We start from the raw sequence: 27,574 nt of genomic DNA on the forward strand, positions 1-27,574 counted from the left end.
CAAATAATTCAATGCCCACAATGAGAAAATAGATAAGGTCTAAACTCACTTCTCAAATCTGTCCAATGCACAAGACTCACTGTTTGGTGAATGGACAGAGGAACATTCTTCTACCAGTTCCTTTTTGGTGGCTGCAGGTGCTACCATGGACTCCACAGCTGGACCCTTGCTCCAAAGGGGATGATCTTTAGGAGCAATAAGGATCTTATCTAGTTTCTTAGGGATGGATTCAGCTGTGTTCACCTTCTTTCATACCCTCTGACAGACCAAGTCTACCATCTTATCAGCAGGCTGGGTTACCCAAAACAGTACAATACCAAAAGCCACAATAAAAAACGGACTCCTCTGTAGAAAGCATTTGGTAGGACCATCCCCCTTTCTGTTTAATCAGTTCAAGGATTTCTCCAAACAAAACATATATACCTCAAAGGGGTCAGGTTGAGTTTAGCAGGTAAACTAAGATGCCAAGCTTCGAGGACTGGGAAACCACCTCACCAGTTACAGTATTTAAGGGCCTAGCCAACACCAGGAAAGTAGACTTCACACCTGGAGCACATCTTTCTTAAAAGTCCAATTGCCCTCAAATTGTTTGTGCTGTATTCTATGAGTTTTCTTGGGAGACAAAGACGGTCTCTGTAACTAATGGCTAGTCCAACTGTGGTGTCTGCACAAGAGCCTCTCTAGCTTTTCTGTACCAGAGAGACTTCTCTAAGTTTTCTGAGGGAAACATGCACAAATCTAGTACCTTACAGAATGCAAGTTGTCATACAGGCTCTGATGCCTGAAGTTGCACAGACTTTTCGGGCTTTAGGAATCAAGCCAAAGAAAACAGAAAACGATTCCCTAGAAATGATTTACCAACAAAAACATAAAACAATACGCAATGAAAAAGATTTCTCAAATTGTGTTTAGCTTTTGTAGAAAGAAGCTTCAGGGTGAAGACTGGACAAAATGATTGCAAAGCTTCTCACCAAAACTCAGAATACAGCTACAACCCAAAAAGTGCAGATGATGTGGGTTAACCAACCCTTTATCAGTGGCACAGGGTGAGACTCTGAATTGGGAAGGAACCAGCCAGCACCATGATAGTCATACAGCTCAGGGAACAGGGCTGGTTGGGTGGCTGTCCACCTGAAGACAATTTAGAAAGTTATTAATATGACTGCAACAGTGAACCTCACAAGAACATTTATATGGGTAAGACACACGCACACGCACATGCACACGCACGCACACACACACACACTCTCAAACCTATCTCAAGTTTAACTATACCTCCTCATTCCCTCTAGGCTCGGTGATGGTAGCCGTTTTCACTATGGGCTGATCCACTCCTTCAATTAATACCCAGTTTCCAGCAGGTACTCTGTTTACTTCTATGTTATACCTGAAATCAAAATATGCAACAGTCAGAAACATCTCTGAATACTTGCACACATACAGGCTTTCAAAATATTAAAGTGCATTCTTTTACTTTGCCAAAGACCTTGCTCTGAGAGTGTTAATGCTGTGATGACTGCTTAGCAGCAGGCACACAATATTTTGTTCAAAACAAAGCAGTTTTTCTCTTATTTTGGCTCCCCACAAGTGACCATATGTATATGCTGTCCTCAGGGATGTCTCTTTATCCAATGGGTTTAATGAACCAGATTTAGCCTCCCACTGACCAACTCCAATCTATGTTTGGGGCCAGGGAGGAGCTCAAGGCACCCTTGGGCAGAGTCGTGCTGTAGTTGAAAAGAAGGGACCAAAGTTCTCACCTCCATGCAATGCAATGTTTGTGCAAGGAGTGTGCAGGGGTACTACTGTTCTGCCTCCATGGTGACTCAGTCCCTGCCTTAAGTCCCCAAAGACAATGCCAACCTGTGTGCTCCTGACTGCTGCCAGTGACGAACCATGAGTTGCTTCCAGGTGTGCAGATTCTATCCTACAATGGCACACTCATCCTTCAGTGCCTGAGCCACTAATCGAATTGAAGTTACCTATGCTTAAGTCAGGGTTTTATCGCTCTACACCATGACACTGGCAAACTAAGCATTTAAGCCTCATCTATTACTTAATTTTAATTTTCTACACGTCAAAGACTGGAGTACACAGTAGTTTTTAGACAAACTTTTCAAGGGTATTCAGTTCAAAAGGAATGAAATTCAACACCAAAAAAGAAAGAAAAACTAAGAAAAATAAATGATTTCTCCTGTGGGTCGCTTACATTTTCTGACATCCAACTACTGATCCAGACTTGTGGTTACCCAAGTTTGCTGATGGCTGCAGACCAAGTGCAACTGTCAGCTGCAAGGGCTTCAGTACACTGACTCCTGTTGTACTAATAATGGTTTTAAACTAAATGTTAAGACATTCAGTGTGGTTCTAACTTGGTTAACATTTTCCCACTTCTTAGCACATAAATGACACACCCCTTCAAACTGATACTGTCAGGGGACTTGGCCATCTATGTAGACAACTCATAGTCATTTAACCAGCATATCTCTACAACAGTTGAGAAATACTTCCACCTGATCCCAGCAATGCCCAATGAATTTCCCAAGGCATTTCATCTAAAGCTAAAGAAGTCCTAGCTCCCTTTTTACTCATCTGTCATAAGGCCCATCACTGAATATGCTTCTTCAGGCATTCACCTTTCTTAGCATACTGGTTGACCTGGCAGGCTTCACATATTCTTAACTAAAAAAATTCACTGGTCTCAAGTTCCTTGGTTGCCCTCACAGTCTGGTAGCCCTCTCCCTGTACTCAGGCTCCTTCTTACTCCTATGTGCTGTCCTTTGCCTTGTTTTTCTAGCCATGAAAGTCCCTACCCTACTCAAACTCTTCCACCTCCGCAGAAACAATAGCTTTTCAAGCACTAACACCAAGGATATCAACCTGCATCAAAAAAAAAAAAAATCTCAGCAAGACAGGTACTTAGTCCAACATACGCCACTGGCTGTTGAACAAGCTCTTTGTGCACATCAAACAAAGCTGAAATCTGGCCACATTCAAAGTTAATCTCAATAACTGGATGTGCAGTCAAATTCTCGAGTTATCTTGTGTAGCTGTTTTAGACATAGGGGTAAACACTATTTAATTACCTAGTAATTCAAGTGGGTTATCTGTCTAGGTACCAAATGGCTTTACTGACGGCTTGTCTAGTATCAGTCTATGAAACACAACTAGGCTGCGACACAAACACAGTTACCAATGCAGTACTGACAATAGTAGTATCTTTCTTGCTTATCTGCATTTTGTCTTAGATTACAGACTTCTACAACCTGCAAATGAACCTCTGATAAGTTATAACCGACAGTGCCAGCCATGTCAGCAACAGCCATGATGTTTATTCACAAATCATTAGATTTACATGAAATAATCAGTCTGAGAAGTGAAGTACCTGGCCACAAAGACCCACAACCTGCCGACCATGCAGATCTGAGAATCCTCCTCATCTTCTAGAGTGTAGTTCTCCCCAAGGACTTTGACAAGCTGCCCTGCATGGATTGTTCCACTAAGCACTCTACCAAATGCATGGAACTGAACGCCATCTTCCGTGCTGTACATTTTTGTGGTGTGACACATAAGGGGACCCTGGAGAAACAAAGCAGATAATTCAGACAAAATATACCTCCCATCTTAAAATTTTAACAATTAAACTGTTATTATTGCTTCTGACAGGATAATGCAATTTCAAGGTCATCAGACTAAAATCCTTAATAAAGATCTAGAAGGTGCATTACCAAACGTCTTCACCAGAACTCTCGAAGCTACCCATTACAATTATTCTTATAACAAAAATATTCTGTTAATTTTTCACTAGAAACTGAAGACATTTAAATGCTCATAAATAACCACCATCAAAATAATTTCATTATTTTTCCTCTTGCTTATCTTCCCTTTCAAACGGCCTCTAATTTGTCTGTCATGACCACAATGAGGAGTGAATCAGTCAGAAGTTTGTACATTACAAGTTCCTCATGTGTAACAGACTTACCCGCTTAAACTACTACTGACTAATTTTCTTACAAAGTGTTCCAATCTCAAAATTTAGTAAAGCAGAAAACACTAAAAAGAAAATAATAAGAAATAAATTATGAACTAACCTCTACAAATATGCTAAGCAATATCAAGGACAATCTTGCATATTTAATACTAGATAACAAAAACTACAGCTATTGACCACTGCTGCAGTACTACTGGGTTATTTTGCCAAGTAACTTAGACGTCCAGCCAGGGTACCAAATCCAAAAGCTTCCATACAGCCACATGTCTGATGCTGACCTAAGCCCAGGGGCATAAGGGTACATAAGTGGATGTATGGATGGATATATATCTAAGACCTTCTCAAGGCCAGGAGAAATGGAGACACCTAAGGACACAGGACAGGAAAATGTCCGCTAAGAGGGCAGAAGTTAGAGAATGGTAAAACCTAGTTAGACACACTTAAGGGGATAGAGACGTAGGAAGGCATATGACAACAGTAATCAGTACAACATCTATTGTTAAGGTAAAGTCTTAATTGTACTATGTCCTTCCTTAGATCACCGGTGCAGTATTCGAAACTGTTGGGTGATTCCCAAAGTTTACTAAGTCAGCAGGAAACAAACTTTAGAAAAACGGGAGAGAGTATGAAGTAGTCCAAAAAGTCCAAGTGCCTTAACGCGATTTTATTAAAATACAAACAAATGGCGTTTTCGCTACTACCAACAAGTAGCTTCCTCAGAGGCTAAAACACAGAAAAGGCGCCAAACAGTTTATATACTGTAGGCAGCCTAATTAAATTCAGCTGTCATTGTTAAGAACATCGCTTCTTTAAAGTTACAAACAGTTTCCTTTAAAAATTTACCAAAAAAGTCCTGGTAAATAATCCTAAAGTATTTAAAACATGTCATGAATAAATTCTTGATACAAAACAAGTTCATTAGCGTAAATAAGCCCTGTACTTTAGCACAGGGGCTATGTTACAACTTTCGTTTAAGCCTGGCATATTAAAGGCATCCAGTTTGAGTTGCCAGTGCAATTCTAAAATTTCTAACAATAAGGATTTGTATCAAGAATTTATTCATGACAGGTACTGGCTAGTTTTTTCAATCAAGTGTTTCTGTGTACACACATTGAGTTATACTTGTCAATTTACTTGGAGTCCAAGTGGGTTAATATTTTATACAAAAATAGGACTTAGTAATTCACAATATTTGTTTTTTGACAACAATGGATATGTATTTCCCATAAAGATTTATTATTAATATATGGTTATGGCATACCTTTGTTGTTAATTGTTTTAAATACTTTAGGATTATTTACCAGGACTTTTTTGGTAAATTTTTAAAGGAAACTGTTTTTAAAGGAAACTGTTTGTAACTTTAAAGAAGCGATGTCCTTAACAATGACAGCTGAATTTAATTAGGCTGCCTACAGTATATAAACTGTTTGGCGCCTTTTCTGTGTTTTAGCCTCTGAGGAAGCTACTTGTTGGTAGTAGCGAAAACGCCATTTGTTTGTATTTTAATAAAATCGCGTTAAGGCACTTGGACTTTTTGGACTACTTCATACTCTCTCCCGTTTTTCTAAAGTTTACTAAGTGGTATAGGTGGATGCATCAGTCAAAGGAGAACTGTCAATTAATCCAGAGAGAACTGACCTGGCAAAGGAGGCTCTGGATCTAAAGAAAGCATCTACCCTCTGGTGTTTGGCAAAAGTATGCACAGAAGACCAAGTTACTGCTGCTAGGACAGCTCTTGAGTCAATACATCTGTAAAAGATTCCAAAAGAAGCAACTGCTCTAGTGGAATGTGCTTTTACAGCAGAAGGTAAATACTTCTCACCGTGAGTATAACTAAAGAAAATGGACTTAAAATTTGCTTATAAACTGGGTTTCCCACCTTGGCTTGTTGAAAGGAAACAAATTGGTCAGTCTTTTGAATGAACCTGGTCTTGTCCAAAGTAAAATTTGAGCTGCGGACATCCAGAGAATGGAGGATTCTCTCTCCCTTTTTCTGAGGGTTAGGGAAAAAAGCAGGAAGACTGATGGCCTGACATTGAAGAGGCACTCTGTCCTTATGAAAAATAAGGAAAGGAGGGGATGCCATCAGGGTTTGGAACTCACTTTGTGGGGTAACTTGTGGTGATGACCCCTGGCTATTTGCAGACAAGGGGAAATGTGAGTCACTAGCAAGATTTCTGGGCTGTCTCTCTGGATTTTTAAAAAGACCTTAGGAAATACTGGTGCAGGGGGTGGACATAAAGAAACCTTCCTTTCCAAGGAAAGGACATGGCAACCGTCCTCTATGCCTGACAGCAAGGAGTCTTAGATCAAATGCAATGTAGCTGTCTGTTATGGGTGAATGCAAATAGGATTATTTGAGGAATACAACATTTATGGATGATGTCTAAGAAGACCTTTTTGTTCAGCATTTATTTGTGAGGGTCTTTACCTGAGTGCTTACAAAGTCGGCCAGAACATTGCCCTGAGAGGGAATGTAAACTGCCTGGAGGGGCAGGTTTGCTTTTATGGCCTGTTTCCATGTTAGAACAGCCAACCTGCATAGTTGAGAAGACCTTGTCCGCCCTTGTTTGTTAATGCACCACATGACAGTAGTGATGTCTGGGAAAATTCTGAGGGGACCTGGAGACAAAGTGTGACAGAAGATCTGCAGGGACTGAATCAGAGCTTGCATCTCCTTTAGGTTGATGTGTTATGTCCTCTGATTTTGTGGCCATTGGCCCTAGTCTCTCAGGGAGCCTTGTCCATGCACTCAAACCTACATCAGTGGGATCTTTGTGAAGCTACTGGTGAGGTCTCTGCATTTGAGGTTTACCTACGATATCCACCACTAAAATTCTTTGTTTAGAAAGGGAAGAAGTGGGATCTGGGTGCCCACAGGATGCGAATGCTGGGACAGGATAGATTGCAGGTACCACTAAAGCTTTCTCATCTAGAGTCTGGTGAAAGCCACCATGGGTATGGTTACTGCCATGAATTCTAGGGTCCTGAGAACTTCCTTTGCAGAGCAAGTATGAAGGGACAGGACAGAATGAAAGTATTTGAAATGGCTCTGTACATTGCCCAGTGGCAGGAAGGCCTGCCTGAGTTGCGTGTCCAGTCTGTAGTCCAGAAAGATCAGGTCTTGGTTAGGTTTCAGAATGGACTTTAAGCAGATCATGAACCCCAGACTCTGAAGGAGAGAAATAGTGACGTTGAGATACTGTAGAAGGATCTGCTGTGATGCTGCCTGTATGAACAGATCATCTTCATAAGGGAATATTTAAATTCCCTGCGTTCTGTAAAAGGTGATGTCTGTTGCCAGGTACTTTGTGAATACCCTGTGGGCAGTAGACAATCCGAAGGCTAAAGCAGACAACTGCAACTGTGATGAGCAAACTGAAAATCTTAGAAATGTCCAGAAGGAATGGAGGATGAGGATGTGGAGGTAGGCATCTTTCAGATTCAAAGACATCAGGAAGGCCTAAGGAAGGATGAAAGGCAAAAGAGTATGGAGTGACATTTTGAATGAGGGAACCTTAAGAAAGGTACTGAGAAGGGAAAAATCCAGTACAGGTCTCTATTCTCCTTTTCTGGGTACTAGAAAAAGTCTGGAATAAAACCCTCTTCCTAAGTACTGTTGTGGAACAGGTTCTGTTGTAAAACCTGTGCTGACAATGCACATCACGAATATGAATAGTTGACCCAGTTCTGAAATTAACTGCAATTCAAATGATTCTGAATTTGATTAGCAGGTGAGTTACTGGAAAACCCAGACAGAGGAAGGTAGAAGCAAGTGGCAAAAACGTCAGCCTACCCTCCCAAGAAGGGAGGACCTGGTGGTCCAGTTGTAAATTCATGGCCTTTAAGCAAAGGCTTGGAGGTAAAACAGCCACAATTGGAGATGTGAACTTGGCCTACCAAGATGGAGACATTAGCCATCATTAGCATGGGTAACAGCACTCAAATGGAGAGGAAGGACAAAGCAGACCTTCGTATGATGCTGACACTTACATCAGCCAACATGGCATGGAGTCAAGGCTTTAATTCAAAGGAAAAAAGAAACCTTGACAGCTACCAGAATTTTGCGCGATTTCGCGCACTGTGCAGCATCGGGCAGCGCCGCTTAAACAGGTTTAAACTATTGAAAAACAAAATTAGAGAAGAAACCACACAGTGCTACTGCGTGGTTTCTTCTCTAATTTTGTTTTTCAGTAGTCTGTTCTTGCCTGTTCAGTTTACAGGTTTAAACTATTCCCAGCTCCACAAAGTCTGCTCTTCACTTTTTCCCTTATAACTGTTCTAACTCTCAAAGTAAGCACTCTATTTTCCTGATAAAGCCCTGCACTTGCTCAAATCTTATAAGTAAACACTAACAAACTAAAGCACTACACCCTCTTATACACTTTATAAGTACTTGGCTCCCTATTGGTCTTTTCTGATCAGTCAATAAACAGTTCCTTATACTATTCTGGTATGTCCAAAAGACAGTTTCAGGTTTACTCTCCAGTCCAGCTGGTGAATCTGGGAATCTTGAGGCAATGTTACAATTGCCTTATGTACACAGACCACCCCCTCCTCCTCCCAACAAGCTCAAATATATGTGAGAGATGCAACTATACAGCCAAACTGGAGGCTGAGCTCTCTCAACCCAAGACTGGCACAGTCAGTCAGGAGGAGAAGATAACCACTCCCACCACAAATCCAGTCTCACATAGACCTATCGCATCAGCAAACCAAACACATAAACACACAAAAACATACTCGAAGGCTCTAAATAAAAATCTGCCAAAGCAGCACAGACCTCCAAAGCAGACATCCAAGCAACCGCTACCCCACAACAACACCCACATAGCACATACTTCACAAAGTCAGTGTGCCACACAGTCACAGCCCTTAAGGCTAAATAACACACCAAATACACTTGTAATAGGTGACTCTACTGCCAGACACACTGACGTCCCACTCACCAGACTGAACAAGGAGAAGGTCACTGTATGCTGCCTCTTGGGTGCCAAGATCCGCCACATAACACAAGCACTCAGGTCACTCCAAAGCAAGTACAAATATGACTCCATCATTGTCCATGCTGGTGTGAATGACCTGACATGTACCTCCCTGGACTACATGAAAAGAGACATTGAGGAGCTCTCTGATCATGTAGCCCAGGCCGGTATGACCCTGACCTTAAGTAGCATCTTGCCCTCACCAAGAATGATGCCACAGTATAAAGACAGAATGATAAATTTTAACAATTGGCTAAAGTATTGGTGTCATTAAAAGGGGATCCAGTGTCTGTCAGCCTGGGATGACATGCTCAACAAGCCACGTTGCTTCGCTAGGGACGGCTTGCACCTGTCACCCTTGGGCTTTCGAATACTGGCTAAGGCTCTTGCCACCTCCATAGTGCCTTTTTTAGGCAAGGCTCAAAAGACAAACCCACCATAGAAAACACAAGGAGAAAAAAACTAAGGATAATGCTACTCAACGCCAGAATTCTAAATCTCACGATGCATGCACTCGAGGCTCTCCTCAGTATGGAGAATATCGATATCTGTGCAGTAACTGAAACCTGGTTCAAGGCTCCCGAGAGCACCCCAGCACTACCAGGTTATAACTCATACCATGCTTTTCGGCCCCAAAACTCAGACCGAAACACAAAAGGAGGGGGGAGTATCCATATTCATCAAAGATACCCACACCTCCAGGTTAGTGGCACTGCACAAAGCAAAGGAGACCATCCCTGTGCAACTAACAGTGGGCAAAACCGCCCTTCAGTTTGTAGCTTGCTACAGATCACCCTCCCAATCTCAGGAACCTCACTCGGCTTTCCTGAGAACATTGGAGAATATGAAGGTCTCTCCAAACACCATAATAATGGGTGACTTCAACTACCCAAACATTGATTGAGAAAACTACTCAAGCCCAAACACCCTTGCCCAACGGTTCCTAGAATTTATAAACTCAAATGCTATGGAACAACTGGTCACCACTCCCACAAGAGGGAACAACATATTGGACTTGGTCATCACCAACATGGGGACTATGTTCCACAACAGAGGTAAACCCCTTATTGGTAAGATCAGACCATAAACTAATCTCACTGGACATCCATATCCCGTCCCCACCCCCAGCCACGGAAACCACTGTGAAAAATTTCTCAAAAGCAAACTTCACACTTCTCAAAAGCAAGGTGGAATCCTTCAAAGCCCCAGGGCCAGTGGAAAATACTGCCCGAACCGCAGAATCCTTTTCAAACGCATTCTATGAGCACCTACAGGAATGCATGGATCATGCTATCCCAAATAAAACCAAGACACACTCCTCCAAAAGCAGGAGACCTGTCTGGTGGACCCTGGCCATAAATAAGCTATACAACAGAAGGAGGAAGCTACTACATGATAAGAGCAAAATCCCAAAAAGGGAAGGCATCTCTGATCAGTACTAGCAAGAAACTACGATCCCTCATAAAATCATCAAAGGTCAGCTTCGAAAGAAAAATTGCCCAGGACGCTAAGGATAATCAAAAGGCCTTCTTTAGTTATGTCAGGAATCTGGGTGGCAACTCCCAGATATGCTCTGAGTTAGTACATAATGGCAAAAAATACACTGAACCCACAGACATTGCCAACATCCTCGCAGACAGGTTCAGTGCAAACTTCTCCCCCCTTCCCCCCCAAAAGAGCAAATGTCTATCCCAACAGAATGTAGCCTCCCAGACATCACAGATGCACAGGTGAAGGCTGCCCTCTCCAAAGCGAAAAATACAGCATCAATGGGACCGGACAGTATCCCGGGGCTGCATCTTACACGAGCTCCAAGAAGAACTGAACCCTCACAAAGTCACTGTTCAAACTCAGCCTTACTACAGGATACGTACCCAAAGAATGGTGTATAGCAACAGTGGTCCCTCTCCACAAAGGTGGTGTGCCACAACGGACCCCGGCAACTATTGCCTATAAGCCTGACTAGTCTGGTCTGCAAAGCTATGGAGCGTATCATCATGGAACTCATAAACAAAGACATTGGGAACCTCCAGGCACTGGACCCTACCCAATTCGGCTTTGTTAAGGGCAGATCTTGCCTCTTAAACCTAGTTGACTTCTTTGAGACAGTCACCAAGGCCATAGATGAGGGAAAGGTAGTCCACACAGCCTACCTGGACCTCGCAAAAGCCTTCGACACAATACCCCACTCTGGCATCATAAATAAGCTTACCAGCTTAAATATCAACCCCTATGTCACAAGATGGGTTGCAAACTGGCTCAGGGATAGATCCCACATGGTCAGAACTGCAGGTGCCATGTTCAACTCTAAACCAGTTACAAGTGGCGTCCCACAAGGCTCAGTCGTGGGACCTCTCTTGTTCGGTATATACTTCTCTGTGGTACAGGCTAACACGGGAGGACTACGGCTGACCAAGTTCGCAGAAGACTGCAAACTGGGAGCCATAATCGACTCTCCAGCTGACACAAGCATCCTCCAAAAGGTCCTCACAGAGATGGATACCTGGTGCCAGCGCCACTGCCTCAAGCTAAATGCAAAAAAGTGCATAGTCATCCCCTTTGGGAAAAACAAAGTGCCCACAAATTACAACATAGGAGGTAATCCATTAAGTACGGAAGACGTAATTAGGGATTTGGGGACCCAAGTAGATAGTAATCTCTCCTTTGACAATCACGTTGCCAAAGTGGTTAGAAAGACCTTCTATATACCCCACCTCATCACGAAAGGGTTCACATCTAGATCTAGAGAGGTCATTGTGCCCCTCTACTCATCAGGCCCATCATTGAATACAATGCCCCATTTGGGATGTACCTTACCAGACACCTGCAGCAACTGGAGAGACCCCAAAAGTACCTCACCAAGAGGATCACGGGCTTCAAACAGATGCCCTATGTAGTTTGACTAAAGAAACTCCAGCTCTACTCAGTTGCTTACAGCCTACTCAGAGGCGATCTTTGCCTGATGTACAAAGCCACGTCTAACCCAGAATTAAATGACATGCTCCACATCAGGAAATCCAAATCCCTTAGAGCTACAAGCTCCAGGGACTTAAACCTCAGCACAGCAATAAACAGGACATGCTGGAGGGACAGATTCATATCCCAGAGGCTCCCCTCACTCTGGAACAGAATCCCAATTCATGTTAGGCATAGCCCCTCACTGACCCTCTTCAAGAGAAATCTTGATGAGTGGATGGGAGATCATAAGTTTACCCCTGGGATCTCTTCTGTGTCCCTGCTAGACAGAGGCACAGTAAACTAACCTTAAAGGGCTATCCTCTGTGACCTACTATACAGAGGCACAGTTAACTAATCTAAAAGGGAGGCGAAAACCAAACACACTCTGGGTAGGCTTATAAATGCCCTAGGGCAGACAGCCTAGTATCTACCCATGAACCTATAATTAGGGTTCCTATGATTAGCTCTTCACCTATGGGGAATGAATGGGTTGAATGATCACAGATGGTTCATGGTTGGTGGGCAGTAGAGGGATGATGATGACAAAAAGACATAAAAATAGAAGTTATGTCCTTACCATAACGTTCCATGTGGAGTGTTCATCTCGCCTTTGTTCTTACACATGGGTTCGGAGCCGATCCTCGGCTCCGTGCCAGCCTCTTGCAAGCTCTGCATCGAGAAGAAGCTCGAGACAATCTAATACCCACAATCCCCCTCTGCCTTTACCTCAGATCTAGTTTGCAAGCAAACCAATCTACATAAAAGCACATTCATGCTTACACACATAAACATATCTAAACAGACACATATAAACATATATGTGTATACCAACTATGTACACAGAATAATAGCAGTAGCAAAAAATGCTTCTGGCCAGGCATCAAAGAACGTTCTTCCTAAGGGTGGGAGGGTGGGACTGTAAGAACAAAGGCGAGATGAACACTCCACATGGAACGAAATTGTCCCCCCAGGATATAACATCCTGAGACAAGACCGCTTAAGCAAAAAAGGTGGCGGAGTAGCTATACTCTATAAAATAGGCCTACAATTAAGCATAACAAATCATTCCCTTTTAACAAACACACATGCAGAATTAATTATCTCAAAACTTCAAATCAATCCTCATAAAACCATAAATATTATCTGTACCTATATTCCCCCAGGCAATAACACTATAATATTAGAAGACCTACTAAACTGGCTTTCTTTGAATCTCCACCAAGAAACAATACTCTTAGGAGACCTAAATATTGATTGGAACTTATGCGAACATAATAATCCACCTACTTTTATTAATCTGCATGGCTTCACTCAACACATAAACATCCCTACAAGAACTAACAAACAGAGTAACAACGAAACTGTACTTGATTGGATCTTAACAAATAGTCCACAACTACAATATACAACAGGTACTCTTCCAGATGATCTCAGTGATCACTCCCTAACCTATATCATCAGGCATAAAACCAGCTTATCTATCCCAGCTCAAGTTCGAATAACCCGTTGCAAAAGAATTTTGACCCTACCCTGTTTCATAATGAACTTATGCAAATTAACTGGTCACCTCTAAAATCCCTCCCAATAGATGAAGCTGTTAATCACTTCAATAATACCTTTCTCACCATCCTAGAACATCATGCTCCCTTGCGTTCCATTCGTATGAAAGCTAAGACAGCACAATGGCTCTCTAACAAAACTAGGCAACTAATTCTTAATAGAAACAAAGCTTGGAAAAAATGGCATACCACTAAAAATTTAACTGATCATCTCTCTTTTAAACAAAAAAGAAATATAACAAAACAAGCCATACTTCAGGATAAAAGAAACTACTACACTCAATTACAACAATCTTCCCTCCATCAACCACAAAAATTTTGGACCGCTATTAATACTCTTTTATCCCTGGTAAAGCTGCCACTCCAAAACCATCAGACTCCAACTCCAACTCCCCCACAGAAATAGCTAATGCCTTCAACACCTTCTTCACTTCAGCCATTCAAAAGCTAGCAAACCAACAAAGCCCTGATACCTCTAAACTATCTATGCCTAGCTCTACACCCCACCCCCATTTAACATCCAACCCATACCTACTTCCTACATTTTATCCCTACTTCAAAAACTCAAGCCAACAACCCTTCAGCCGACAAATTACCTGCAGAGTATCTCCAACTAGGTGCCAAGGCTATAGCTTATCCCATCTCTCTATTAATTAACAGGACTATAAAAGAATATACTATCCCTTCAACCTGGAAAATCTCACACATTATCCCACTCTTCAAAGGAGGTGACTCTTTGGAGTATTCTAATTTCCGCCCTATAGCACTACTATCTCCTCTTGCAAAAATAATGGAGAAATGTGTACACAAACAGCTACTAAATCACCTATTAAGCAACAATCTCCTAGCTAGCTGTCAACATGGGTTTCGCCCATTCCATAGTACTACCACCGCCCTACTATCCTTCATTGACTCTATCAACATAAATCGCAACAATAACACTCCTTCCTCCGCTTTCTTTGTAGACCTGTCAAAAGCCTTTGACATGGTTAACCATCAACTTCTACTACACCGCTTAAAGTCCCTCTCTTGACAACAAGGCCTTGAGTTGGTTTTCATCCTATCTTGAAAATCGCAAACAGGCAGTCCTCTGGGATAACCATCTCTCTGATCTTCTCCCCACCTCCATAGGAGTCCCTCAAGGATCCATCCTAGGTCCTCTTCTATTTTCCATTTTTATAAATGATCTGCATCTAGCCACTCCTCTATCTACTTGTATTCAATATGCTGATGACACAACCATCATTTGCTCCAAAACCCAGACTGAACTTCACCTGCTAACACAAAACACCTTCACCACCATCGAACAATGGTTCTCCAACCACTGCCTCCTCCTAAACCCCAAGAAAACCAAACTACTGATCTTTCCACCCACTCACCTATCTCCCTATTGACTTCACACTTACATCTAACAATGGCACACTTATTGCTCCAGACCAAACAACTAAACTATTGGGTATTACTATCGACAACCAACTAAAATTTGACTTTCATATCAACTCCACCATAAAATCAACTAACAGGAAACTTGGATCTCTATATAGAATCAAATCTTTCTTAACATCTGAAGCTAGAACTATCATAGCTAGAACCCACTTAATCTCTACCCTATTATATGCTTCTTCTATATACACTAACCTTTCAAAGTATAACCTTAAGAAACTAGCCATGTCATACAACAACATAGCCAGATTTGCCACTGCCTCTCCATATAAAACTCACCACTGTTTGAATCTTTTAAAACTAGGTTGGCTGGAATTACCCCACCTCATACAATACTACCAACTCACAATTGCACATAAAGTCCTTTATCACCCTGAAAACACACCAATGCTCTCTACACTCATAACACCCTATCACAATATGAGGCATCTCCGTTCCTTCAACAAAACTCTGATAAAACTTCTAAATCAAACAATGTTGCAGGAGATTCTATATTTTCCAACTCAATTGGCAAAATTTGGAATCAACTTCCACCAGACCTCACAACACTGACTTCTATTCCACTATTTAAATCCAATCTAAGACTCTACCTAAACAACCACAGGCTATGCTCCTGTAACGACCCTGGGTAACCTTTCTCACTCACCCTGCTTCCCTCTTTACTCTTCACCTGGCCTTCTTCATCATGTCTCCAGCTTACTTAACTTTCGCTCTGTTTAATCTATCTCTCTATCCCTCTTTATTCATTCATATTTCTTAACCTAAATACTGATGTCTTTGAATAACACACCTTAACCTAGCATTTTTATCCAACCTAGACTTCTGTTTGGCCTCACATAGAAATCAATTTCTGATATACCCTGTAATTAACCTATGACATTCTTATTATTTTATATTTTTATTCTTAATATTATTGTATAAGTTTTTGTATATTTTTTATCTTGTTAAGTAGTAGTTAGTGGAGCTTTTCTCCTCGGGCCTCCACTGAAAATGGACTTGTATCCAGTTGGACTAGCCCGGTTAACAAATGTAAAATAAAATAAATAAAATAAACTTCTATATGTGATAGTGTTCAATCTCGCCGTTTGTTCTTACACATGGGTAGCGTCCCTAGCTCCTTGATCCTGAGGAACTCACGGGAGGACGTTCTTGAGCACAGTGGAACCAAAGGTTGCCCTGTCCCTAGAAACCTTGTCTACTTTATAATGAGAAATAAATGTATGTGGCTTAGACCAGGTAGCAGCCGCACAAATAGCATCCAGAGGTAGGCGAGCTGCATGAGCCAAAGACGTAGATATCGATCTTGTGGAATGTCCTTTGGGTTTGTGTAAAAGGGGTTGATCTGCAGAATCGTAGACATAGATTATACAATCCGTTAACCATTTAGAAAGAGTTCTTTTGGTAACTGCAAGTCCTTTCCTGCTATCAGCAAAAGCCACAAAGAGTTGATCTGTTTTCCTGTGATCTTTTGTTCTATCCAAATAAAACCTTAGCTGTCTGTGAACATCTAATTTGTGTAACATATACTCCATTTTGTTGGAGTGGTTTTGAAGAAAGTGGGTAATTCAATGGACTGATTAATATTGTTAATGGAACATACTTTAGGGAGGAAGGATGAATTGGTTCAAGAGAAACTCTGTCAGAGTGAAAGATCAAATAAGGGTGCTTGATGGAGAGAGCCTGAAGTTCAGACACTGCCTAGCAGAAGTAATGGCTACCAGAAAGAGAGTTTTCCAGGACAAAAATTTTAATGGGCAAGAAGAGGCAGGTTCAAAAGGGGGCAACATTAATTTAGATAGCAACAAGTTTAGACTCCAAGGTGACGAGGAGATCTGACCGGTGGTCTAATATGAAAAACTCCTTTTAAAAGGCTTTACAAAGTCTGTGAGCCATAACAGGAGCTCCACATTCTTCCACATGGAAATTGAAATGGCAGCCAATTGAACTTTTAGAGTAGCAGGAGAAGCACCCTGATGAAATAAGTCTGTTAAGAACTCTAATATCTTATTCAAAGGAGCTATAAAGGGATCCACATGGTGTGTCTTGCCCAGAATACAAACCGCTTCCATTTGCTAGTATATGTTTTCGTAGTGGAAGCTTTATGCGAAGCCACTAATATATCCTGGACTGCTGGTGACAAAAGATCAGACCTGGCTAAGTTAGAATTGGAGCAGCCAAGCTGCTAGATGGAGTGACAGGAGCGGGATGGGGAACCCCTGACGAGTGAGTCAATAGATCTGGCTCTGGGTCCAGAATCCAGGGTCCCCGAATGCAGTGTATTTTCAGGAAGGGAAACCAAATTTGACGAGGCCAGAATGGAGCAATGAGGATTATCGTCCTGTGTAGGTTCCCGGCTTTCTGGAGAAACTTCGATATCAGAGGAAATGGGGAAATGCGTATAGGAGTCCCGGGGCCAATCAGAAACCAGTGCGTCCCTGGGGACTTCCCTGGAGGGGTAATAGGGCAAAGTAGCTCCTGCATTTGGCATTCATTGGAGACGCAAACAGGTCGCAGGAAGGCTGGCCCCACGCATGAAAAATCCTTTCCGCCACTGACTGTTTTAGAGACCACTCGTGCGGTAACAGAATTGCTCTGCTCAGCCTGTCGGCTATGACGTTGGATGACCCCGGGATGTGCGTTGCTATTAGAAAGCGACCCGTGGACTCCGCCCACTGCCAAATTCTCATGGCCTCTCTGCATAGTTGATAGGACTTGGTTCCCCTTGTTTGTTTATGTACCAGACTACCGACATGTTGTCCGCCTGAACTGCAATAGTCCCTAGAGGAAGGAGGGAGCAAAGTGTTGCAACGCTAGAAACACTGCCCTCAACTCTAGAACATTGATGTGCAGATTGTACTCCAAATTGGTCCATTCGCCTTGGACTGTCTGTCCCTGAAAGATGCCCCCACCCTATCAGGGAAGCGTCCGTGGTCACCGTAACTGTGCCCGTGGGTAGCACAAACGGCCTCCCCTGGGAAAGGTTGCACGTTTGAAGCCACCAGTTTAGATCTGTTTTGCAAGTCTTTGTTATAAGAATCTCGTGTGTTAGAGGTAGTTGTTGAAATGACCATTGAGCAAACAGTAGCCATTGTAGGACTCTCATGTGCAGCCTTCCCAGGGGAATTGCAATAAGGGAGGCTGACATGAGGCCCAACACCTTCAGTACTAGTTTTGCAGGAGATTTCCTTGACAAGAGTAGAAGACGATGTGAGTCTGCAGTGATAATATCCTTTCTGGGGAGCTTCAGAATTAATTGACGGTGTTTAACTCTGCTCCTATGAACAAGATATTTTGTGATGGCTGAAGTAAGGATTTTCCGAAATTTACGGAGATCCCTAGGTGAACACACAGTTGAAGAACATAGTCTCTGGCCTGCAGTAGTTGACGCCGGGTGGTGGCCGAAAGGAGCCAGTCGTCCAGATACGGAAACACCTGGAATCCCTGACGTCTCAAGTGAGACGCTACCACTGCCATACATTTGGTGAAGACCCTGGGGCTGAGGTCAGACCAAAGGGCAGGGCTCGAATTGAAAGTGACTGGCTCCCAGCCGAAGCGCAAATGATCTCTGGATGCCCTGGCCATTTTGATGTGGTAGTATGCATCCTCTAGATCTATTGAGCACATCCACTCGTCCTTCTGTAAGAATGGAAGGATCGATTGAAGCGTGACCATTCGAACTTTTCTTTCTTGACGAAAGTATTGAGGTAGCTTAGGTCTAGAATGGGCCTCCAGTCCCCTGTTTTCTTTGGAACTATAAAGAACCTTGAGTAAGTCCCGAATCCTTGCTGGTCCGCTGGGACTGGCTGGATGACTTTTTTCTAGCAGCTTTGAAATTTCTAAAGCTGCTGGCTCTCGCAGATGGGGCGGTACATCTGGGAGTCTTTTCTTTGGAATGGGATAGGATAGGAAGGGTATGGAGTAACCTCTGGTAACTACGCTTTTTACCCACTTGTCTGTAGTTATACCTTGCCAGGCCTGAGGGTATAAAGCTAAGCGACCCCCGACTGCCTCCAGAGCAGGACAGTCGGGCCTCCTCTCAGGAGTGCTGGAAAGGTTTACCAGGGAGTGTATCCCTGTCACCTTGATGTTGCGGACCCGCTCTGCCGCCAGGGCGGCGTCTTCCACCTCTGCCCCCTCCTCTGCCTCTAGAGGGAGCATCACCCTGTGTGCCTGAGAAAGACCCTTGGGGTTTTCGAAACCACATTTTCCCACCGCGTTGCCCTTTGGGGTACGGTCTAGTTGGGGTGGAAAAACGGACTCCGACAGCAGACAGAGTCTTTCCCTCTTGTTCACACCGGGTAAGGGTCTCCTTTACCTTGGGGCCAAAAAGAGTGGCACCGTCAAATGGGGCGTTTGTAAAGGAAGACTTGAAGGCTTCCGCAAAGGAGCATAGGCGCATCCAGGATTGTCTACGAAGAGCAATCGCTGAAGCTGCTGCCCTACTCGAACCTTCGGCTGCGTAAGAAATCAGCCTCATGGACGAGTTAACAATCGATGTTAGGGTATTAAGTTGCGCTGTCACTTTCTCTGAGACAGCTGCATCTGTAGTACCCTGGAGGGTATCTCCCAACTCTTTGACTAGATCCCTCTGCAGATGTGTAAAATGGGTCAAATAGTTCAGGGACCGCATGGAAAAAGCCGCTGAACTAAAAATGCGCTTCCCATATCTATCCATCGCCCTAGAATCTTTATTAGGCGGATGGACAGACGAAGAAGACTGCGACATCTCCTTTTCGTGGCTGCAGCCACCACCATAGCGTCTACTGGAACTCCTTTTGTAAGGTAGGACTTATCCTGAGGTGCTGTGATGTACTTGTTCGGTTTCCTTGGAACAGGTTCCACTGTGTCAGGAGCCTCCCACGCCCTTCGAGCAATAAGTTCCATTAGTTCGTCGAAGGGCGGAGTGACCCAGGAGGAGGAAGGGCGAGCACCAAATGCCTTCAGCAGAACTGACTCATCCTCAGAAGGGGGAAGGGACTGCCAGTCACCTCTCTGTTTCAGGATCTCCAAAATGTCTGAAAAAGAGACATCTTCTGAAGGTGACTTAGGGGACTCCTCTGACTCATCTAAGTCAGTATCAGATGTTATGGATTCCTGTGGAGAATCCAAGTGTCTCCTCTTACACAGTCTCTTCCTAGGGACTTCCTCGTGGGAAGCATCCGAAGAAGCCTGGAGGAAGAGGGGGCAGGCTCCAGGGGTGGCTGAGGCACTGGTGCCCGACGCTTGGATGTGGCCGTGGGTGCAGATGAAGACAAAGGCCCTTTATGGGGAGGAGAAACTGCTTCCACTGATGTGGTTGTCTGGGTAGACAACACCTTCCTCATCAGGTCGAACGCCCCGGTCCCGCATCGAAGAGTCCCCGGTTCAAGAAATGGGAAGAATCCCGACACGGGCACCGAAGGCATCGACCCGAGGACGGAGCCGAATCGATCCGTGCGAGGCCCGAGGGGAGAGTCGGAACAGACACGCCGGTTCGACTCGGCCCCGGAACCAAGAACAGACCGTCGGCTCCGAGACTCCGGTACCGGGTCCGACGGAGTCGAGGTGAGGGGAACAGACCGAGAAAAGGACGGTTCTGGACCCGAGGGCTCCACAATCAGCAGATCAGCCTCTTCCGCCTCCAAAGACTGAATCGGTCTCGGAGGAGGAATGGATGGAGATACAGGAAGGCCTTCAAGTTTCGACACCAACTGGGTGGAAACCGAAATAAGTTTAGAGAGGGCCGAATGCTCCAACAACTTCTGCACCACGCGATCCACATCGACATCCGAAAGTTTGGAGGAAGAACGGGTCGAAGGAACCGAAGACGGAGCCGACCTCAATATGGCCGAAGGAGGGAGCTCCATCACCGGTTCCAAGACTCGAGGCTCAGGAACCGACACCAGTTGAACACTTGGCCCCGAAGTCTGTGGAACCGGTGATCTAACCTTTGAAGAAGAGCTCGGAGCCGATGACTTAGGCTCCGACGTCTTCGATTCCTTAGAGGACTTCGATGCCTGGTCAGAAGCATCCAAAGCCTCTTGGAAAGCTGGTTTCAGTAGACCTCTGTCCATCAGTTTCCTGCGCCTATCTGTCATGACCCTCCCACTAAAAGAGTGACAGATGGAGCAATCCTCTTGTAAGTGAAGAGGGCCAAGGCAGTAGACGCAGGAACTGTGGTTGTCAGTGACCGACATTTTCTGGCCACACTGACAACGTTTGAAACCAGACTTTAGCTTTCTCCGACATAGTATAACAATATATAACTACAGAAAAACACAGTCAATCCGAGAAAAAAGTCACAATCAGGTTAATGTCAAATCCGGTTAAATTGTCTCAATATGGTAGATGTGAAGGGAGTAGGCCCCGATACAAAAATACCGAAAATAAGGTTAACGGTACCAAGGAATTACGGAACCACAACACAATCACACTTGTTAATACAGATAATATCAACTAGAATATATTTCTTAATAAAATACAACAAAAAAAAGTTATATCTTAGCTTAGAAACTCTCGAGCTAGCTCCCAACAATGCGTATGCAGCAGCGGCAAACTAGATCTGAGGTAAAGGCAGAGGGGGATTGTGGGTATTAGATTGTCTCGAGCTTCTTCTCGATGCAGAGCTTGCAAGAGGCCGGCACGGAGCCGAGGATCGGCTCCGAACCCATGTGTAAGAACAAACGGCGAGATTGAACACTATCACATCAAAGGATAACAATCTCTCTCTCTCTCCCTCTCTCTCTCTCTAATACGCTGGTTAAAGGATAGCACACAATACCACTTTCAAAATGAAGTGTGGATTGTTTCTATGGAACACTACAGCATTCTGAAAGACCAAACAAGAATTCCAACAGTCTTCAATTACTCAGAGATCCTATATTTGGGAATAACGGCCAACAATAACAACATCTTAGAACAGATGAACTTCTTATCCAGTAAACCTAAATGTCTGAATGAAGGAGAGGCAAGCCTGTTTATCAGAAAAATTCAAGTCCCAAGGTAGAGAAGACAGCTTCACTCTTCAAAAGATAGGCACATGTGTAAAACACCATTAAGGAACTAGTTTAAAACCCACGTGACCCAGACCCTGTGGCAGAGAGGGATAAAGTGCTGACTACCAACCATAAAATCACAAACTGTCCAAGTACTACTTTAAAAAAAAAAAAAAACAAACAATTCACTTGGATGTTTAACTTGCATTAATTTTATTATTAAACCAGCTAAGTGCTTTCACCCTATACACCATGGGAACTTCCTCAGTTAAAAATCACACTACCAGTGAGCCCACTTATATCATAATGGACCAATCAAGTAAAAACAACCCTGACTGGTTCACTGCATGTGCTTTTAAAAACAATGACATCATTATTCCTGTGGATGTTACACTGGTACCTATTTTACCCATTACAATTCATAAAATTCACAAAAATGAAAGATAAAATTAAACATGCACAATCGTATAAAATAGTAGCTCTAGGCCACAAAACACTAGAAATGGAAATATGGTCATTTATCCCTGGTTTCACTCTGGCATTTAAGCTTCGTTGCCAAGCCAATTGCTTTAGCTCTACCAACGTATCAAAGTTGCCACTCCACTCATTTAAGTTGACCTTATCTATAACAAAGAAAATACATTTGTTTAAACAGCTAGCAGCATCCCTGCTCAGAGTACTTGTGAACAAGTTCTTCCCAGTGTCATAAAATGCTCTTTATTCCATTTTGAAGCCTTCTAGACATCTTTCCCACACAAAGTCAGATAGGAGGTAGAGGTTGCCAAATAAACAACTCCATACTTTTCACAATTATAAGGCCCCGGGCAAGCTATAGTCTTCTCATTGTGAAAGACACTCAGATAAGGCCCATCATCAACAAATCTACAGTATTTGCATCTGCCACATTTACTCATCCTTTCCCCTTAAATGACAGAGTCTAGTTTGGAAAGTCCTCACTACACCTCGGATGACTACTATTCAACTAGCACCCCAAGCACTGGAAGGATTTACTGATTGATGCTCGCTTGCTCATCATGGGGAGGCAACTTAGCTCACTGTACTGGTGACATCTGCAGGAATGCAAGTGTACTGCAAGCAGAATGAAGAGTCTGGTAGGTCCAAACTGCAAGTAGTGTGAGAGTTGGTGGGGAGGTTGTGCAAATGTACCTCCTGAGGCACTACAGCATAGTTCAAAGGCTGTTGAAAGGAAGGCGATAATACAGTTCACAGTACAGTAGAATGGCACACTCCCTAACAAGTGGGCTCTCACCTCCAATGAGGAACAAGTGGGCCAGAAGATTCCCAACTGATGATGGAACAAATGGGTCAAATTATGTGCCACTGGGCGAATTCTATAAACATCCCCCATCAAAAAAAGGCTGTTTGCTAACTGTGTGCTGTAATGACATCTAAAAGCTCAGACATTGCAAGTGTTCTGCAAGGTGGAAGGGTAACACAGGAAAAGTGCTCATTATCTGATTTAGGAATGACAACACTTTTCTGAGGTGCATCAAAACTGAAAGTGAGAATATTTATGTAATGGGAGTACAGAGGCAGAAAAAGGTTTGCACCTTGCAAAAATATATTTTTTAATTAATTAATAATGCACATCTGCATGAATACTCAGTGAATTTGAATATATATGTATAGTACATACATGTACCTGAATTATCAGATTTATAGTTAGAACTTGTGTATTTTGAGCCAATATAATTGACCCATTGTGACATATTACAATGACCCTCCCTGATGAAGACAGGGTTAAAATCTTTTCATCCTAATCAACTGACAAATCCCCCTACGTCTGATGCACAACTCGCTCAAGCGAATGTTGTTCTTGTAGTGAACTTTTAAAACCTGATCCTAAGTCCCAAAGCTAGTTATAGCTAAATCTTTAAGAACTAGATGTGAAGCCTCAAGACCCTGGGATACAGAACACCTGTGCAAGATGGCATAAGAAGGTGAGTTGTAATTCAAAGTGACTGAGATGGATGAGGCAACTGTACTAAAACATGAAACCAGATGTAACAAAAGGAGCCACAAGAATCATCTTTATAGGATTCCTCTGAGTTTAGAGTAAAAAAATCTCTGAATAAAAGTCAGGGGAGAAGGTTCGGAGATTAAATTCTCACTCCACGACTGGACAAAACATTGCAAGAGGAAAAACGTTAATACAGACTTGTCATTCTTGGGGAGTGTAGTGGTTAAGCCTGCTGTGTGAATGCCACCTGAAAGATGTGACCTGGTGCCAAAAAAGCACAGAATGGATGAAGACTGGTGCTAGAGCTTAATAAACAGCATGAAAGCAGTGCAGTTAGAGGTGGTGTACTCCAGTGCACATCACTTGTCCAGCACTGCAGACCCTTATCATGGTGAAGTATCAAAGGGAACGGGCACAAGACAACAATACCCAAACCACATCACGAAAGAAAACTGTAGGAAATAACACAGTTACTGGCCATAAGGGGGTGGGAGCTCAGTATCAGTGAAGGGGACAATAACAAATATACTAAAAAATGAAAAACATCCTTTGGAACTATCATCCAAAAGGGTCAAGTCCTCTAAATTTAAAAAGGGAATAAAACATGAACAGTTAGCATTCTGACTTTTAGGTACTGAATAAAGACATTAAAATCACAGAGATCCACTACTTGTCTTGGTCTCCTCTGTTTTTAGAGATGCAAAAAAAAAAAAAAAATAAAATAATAATAATTCTGGAATAAAGGAACCCTTTTTCCTCCAGGGAAACATTTCTAATGCCTTTTTCTGTAAAAGTAGTACTTTCTCTTCAACTAGCACTGATGCTTCAAGGCCACAGGAGGAGGTGCTGACCTACAGCAAAGTAATCGCACATCTGTGTGACATTAAGTATGATAAGCAGATTTTCCTTAAACAACTTCAGCAAAACTCAGAACATATATGAAAGAGCAGACATTCTAAATCAATCAACTGAAATGACACACAAATAAGGTTGCATCCTTGATAGATATTAAGACTGAGTTATCTTTTCTACAGACTAGAATTCTGCATCTTTTGTCCTGAAAGCTTCTGTATTCAGGGAAAGATACACACTCATAACAATGCATACCACGATCTCATGTGTGAACTACATATGCACAATTACCCCCCCCCCCATGCCCACCAGTTTGAGAATTTGCTCCCCCAATACCACAAAGGGATGTACGCTCTATTTATGTAACTGCGAATTGAGCTATAAGGACCCATTTTAGTCACTTCCTGTGATGACCACCACCAAAACTAGCCATCAGAACAGACTAAACCACATCAATACACATATATAAATAGATGCTAGTCAAAATATTGTGAACTACAGTACAATTTCAAAGGCAAATCAAGAAAAAAAATCAATATTTATACAAATAAATAGTAACTTTTAATCTGACATTTCAGAGGGGGCAAAGTTAAAAAAGATGGACAGAAATTAGCAAACTGCAAAAGTGCAAATTACTAAGCATATTTACAGTCAACATGTCAAAAGATGAAATGAACATGTTAGTTAATGCAGTGATTTCCTACAAGAAAACATACATTTTGTTACAGTAAAGTAATGACAAGATTAATGCTAATAGGCAGAAAAGAGAAGTGGTTTGAAAACTGGACAAGAAAAAAGTACTATTGTGTGCACTTACCATAAATATAGATTTTCGGGTGTATTCACTGTTGCAGCCCTGACTTGTGGGATTTCCCTCCATATGAGGCCTTGGCCAGTCAGACTACCACAGACTCTTTTTCAAACCACGATACTCGGACACCAACTAATCCACAAGAAATCCACTAGACCACTGAGTTCCTCTGTACAAAAAGACTTTATTCAGATAAAACGCTTGTTTAAAAACGCTTTTTGTCCGACAGAATCGTTGGACTTCTTCAGACAAAAGAAAAATGTTTGATACCATTCAAATCACGTTTAAATAACCTCTGTCATGTCACCAAGACTTGAGAATGAATTCAGTTCCAGCCGTTCCACTCTCCTTTGCTTGCTGATTTTATCACCCCTCCATTCCACTCTGTGGTCTGCAGTACTGCTAATGTACTGGGTAATACTTCTGGTGACAAGTCTCAACCAGCGCTAGTAATCCAAAAAGCAGGGCAAAAAAAAAAAGCTTCCACACTCCAAAATGCTTTTATTCCACGTAGAACAGCTAAAAACTGCTTCAGCCAAATGCAGTTCATAAAAAGGCAACACAGTAGTTAAAAGTAATCCAAAAAGATAAGTGCTCTCGTCCCACTAACATATAAAAAGGAGCAGACTCCTTTTCCCGCCTCCAGGAGCTGGCAAATGCCCAATCTGATGTCACTACACTTGGGTATAAAGGGAGTTGGATGACGCCATGATCTACTTTCTTGCCCTCAGTACGTAGAAGCCCCCCTAGCATGTCCCTGAGATCAGGGGTCTGAGACTGCGGATTCCAGAACAGTAGAAAAGAGGGAAGGGGAGGGGATCATCCAGAGTTAGAGGGTGTATGGCCTAACCCCTTCAGAAGATAAGCAGGGAAGGAGGGAGGGAAATAATATTGCAACAGTGAATACAACTGAACATCTACATTTGTGGTAAGTGTACACAACTGTACTATGTTCACCACATTTCACTGTTGTAGTCCTGACTTGTGGGATGATTCCCAAAGATGAAATAAGGGAAGATGGAAGAATTAGGGAGAGGCAAAGATGCCCTGCAAAATGGCAGTGGCAAATCCTGCTCTGAATTTTGAAAAGGCAGGAAGATGATAGTGTTTAGTATACGTATGCAGAGAGGACCAAGTAGCTGCTTCCAAAATCTGCTTAGTGCCCACCCCTTTCAGGAAGGCAGTAGAGGTAGCAGTGGCCCAAGTTGAGTGTGTCCTTACAGCTACAGGAGGCTTCTTACCATGATGGCTGTTGCAAAAGGAGATAGAGTGGGAGAAACATTTGGATATGGTTTGTTTGGAAACTGATTTCCCTTCAGAAGAATTAGCAAAAGCTACAAAGAGTTGGTCTTATTTTCTGACATTTTTGGTTATACAAGTGTTAACACAGTTGCCAATGTACATCCAAAGAATGAAAGATCCTCTCTTCCTTGTTTTGGGGTTTGGGGAAGAATGTAGGCAAATGTATGGATTGATTTAATAAAGTTTCTTTTACCACCTTGGGCATAAAGGAAGGGTTAGTCCTGAATGAGAGACTGTCTGGATGGAGGATGAAGAAAGGTTCCACATACAACAGCCTGAAGCTCAGACATCCTTCTGGCTGAGGTAATGGTTAGTAGAAAGGTAGTCTTCCAGGTCAGTAATTTTAACTCAGTGGAAGCAGCTTGTTCAAAGGATGGGAGGGGCAAGATTCTCCAAAACAAAACTGAGCGACTGGAGGCTTTCCTGGGAGGCCTACTGTGGATAATTCCTCTCAGAAACTGTTTCTTGAGGGTGTGTGAAAAGAAAGGAGGCTGAGAAGACAGATATGCAGATATAACTGAAGCATGGATTTTAATGGAGTACGAGAGACCTCTTTCAAAAAGGCCAAATAAATATGACAGGATGAAAGGCATATGAGCTAGAAAAGGTTTTTGTCCCTTTTATCTGCACCAAAGAGTGAATCTTTTCCATTTGGCGGAGTAAGATTTCCTAGTGCTAAGTCTCCTGGCCTCTCTTACAATGTTCAGGACCCGTTTGT

At 42.8% G+C, this 27,574-nt stretch overlaps 1 protein-coding gene across 3 annotated transcripts in view; it reads right to left on the minus strand.

Annotated features, from left to right (window-relative positions):
- Positions 1-27,574, minus strand: part of EFTUD2 (elongation factor Tu GTP binding domain containing 2) — a 1,111,673-nt gene that overhangs the window by 390,009 nt on the left and 694,090 nt on the right. For all 3 annotated transcript variants that reach the window (XM_044055111.1, XM_044055110.1, XM_044055112.1), the window contains exons 16-17: positions 3,386-3,579; positions 1,276-1,387 (exon numbers count right to left, since the gene is read on the minus strand). In XM_044055111.1, the coding sequence (XP_043911046.1) occupies positions 1,276-1,387; positions 3,386-3,579 (306 nt within the window). The remainder of the gene's footprint in view (positions 1-1,275; positions 1,388-3,385; positions 3,580-27,574) is intronic.

The sequence above is a fragment of the Protopterus annectens genome, chromosome 13.part0 (assembly GCF_019279795.1).
Source record: "Protopterus annectens isolate FY-2018-M chromosome 13.part0, PAN1.0, whole genome shotgun sequence".
NCBI classification, from domain to species: domain Eukaryota; kingdom Metazoa; phylum Chordata; order Ceratodontiformes; family Protopteridae; genus Protopterus; species Protopterus annectens.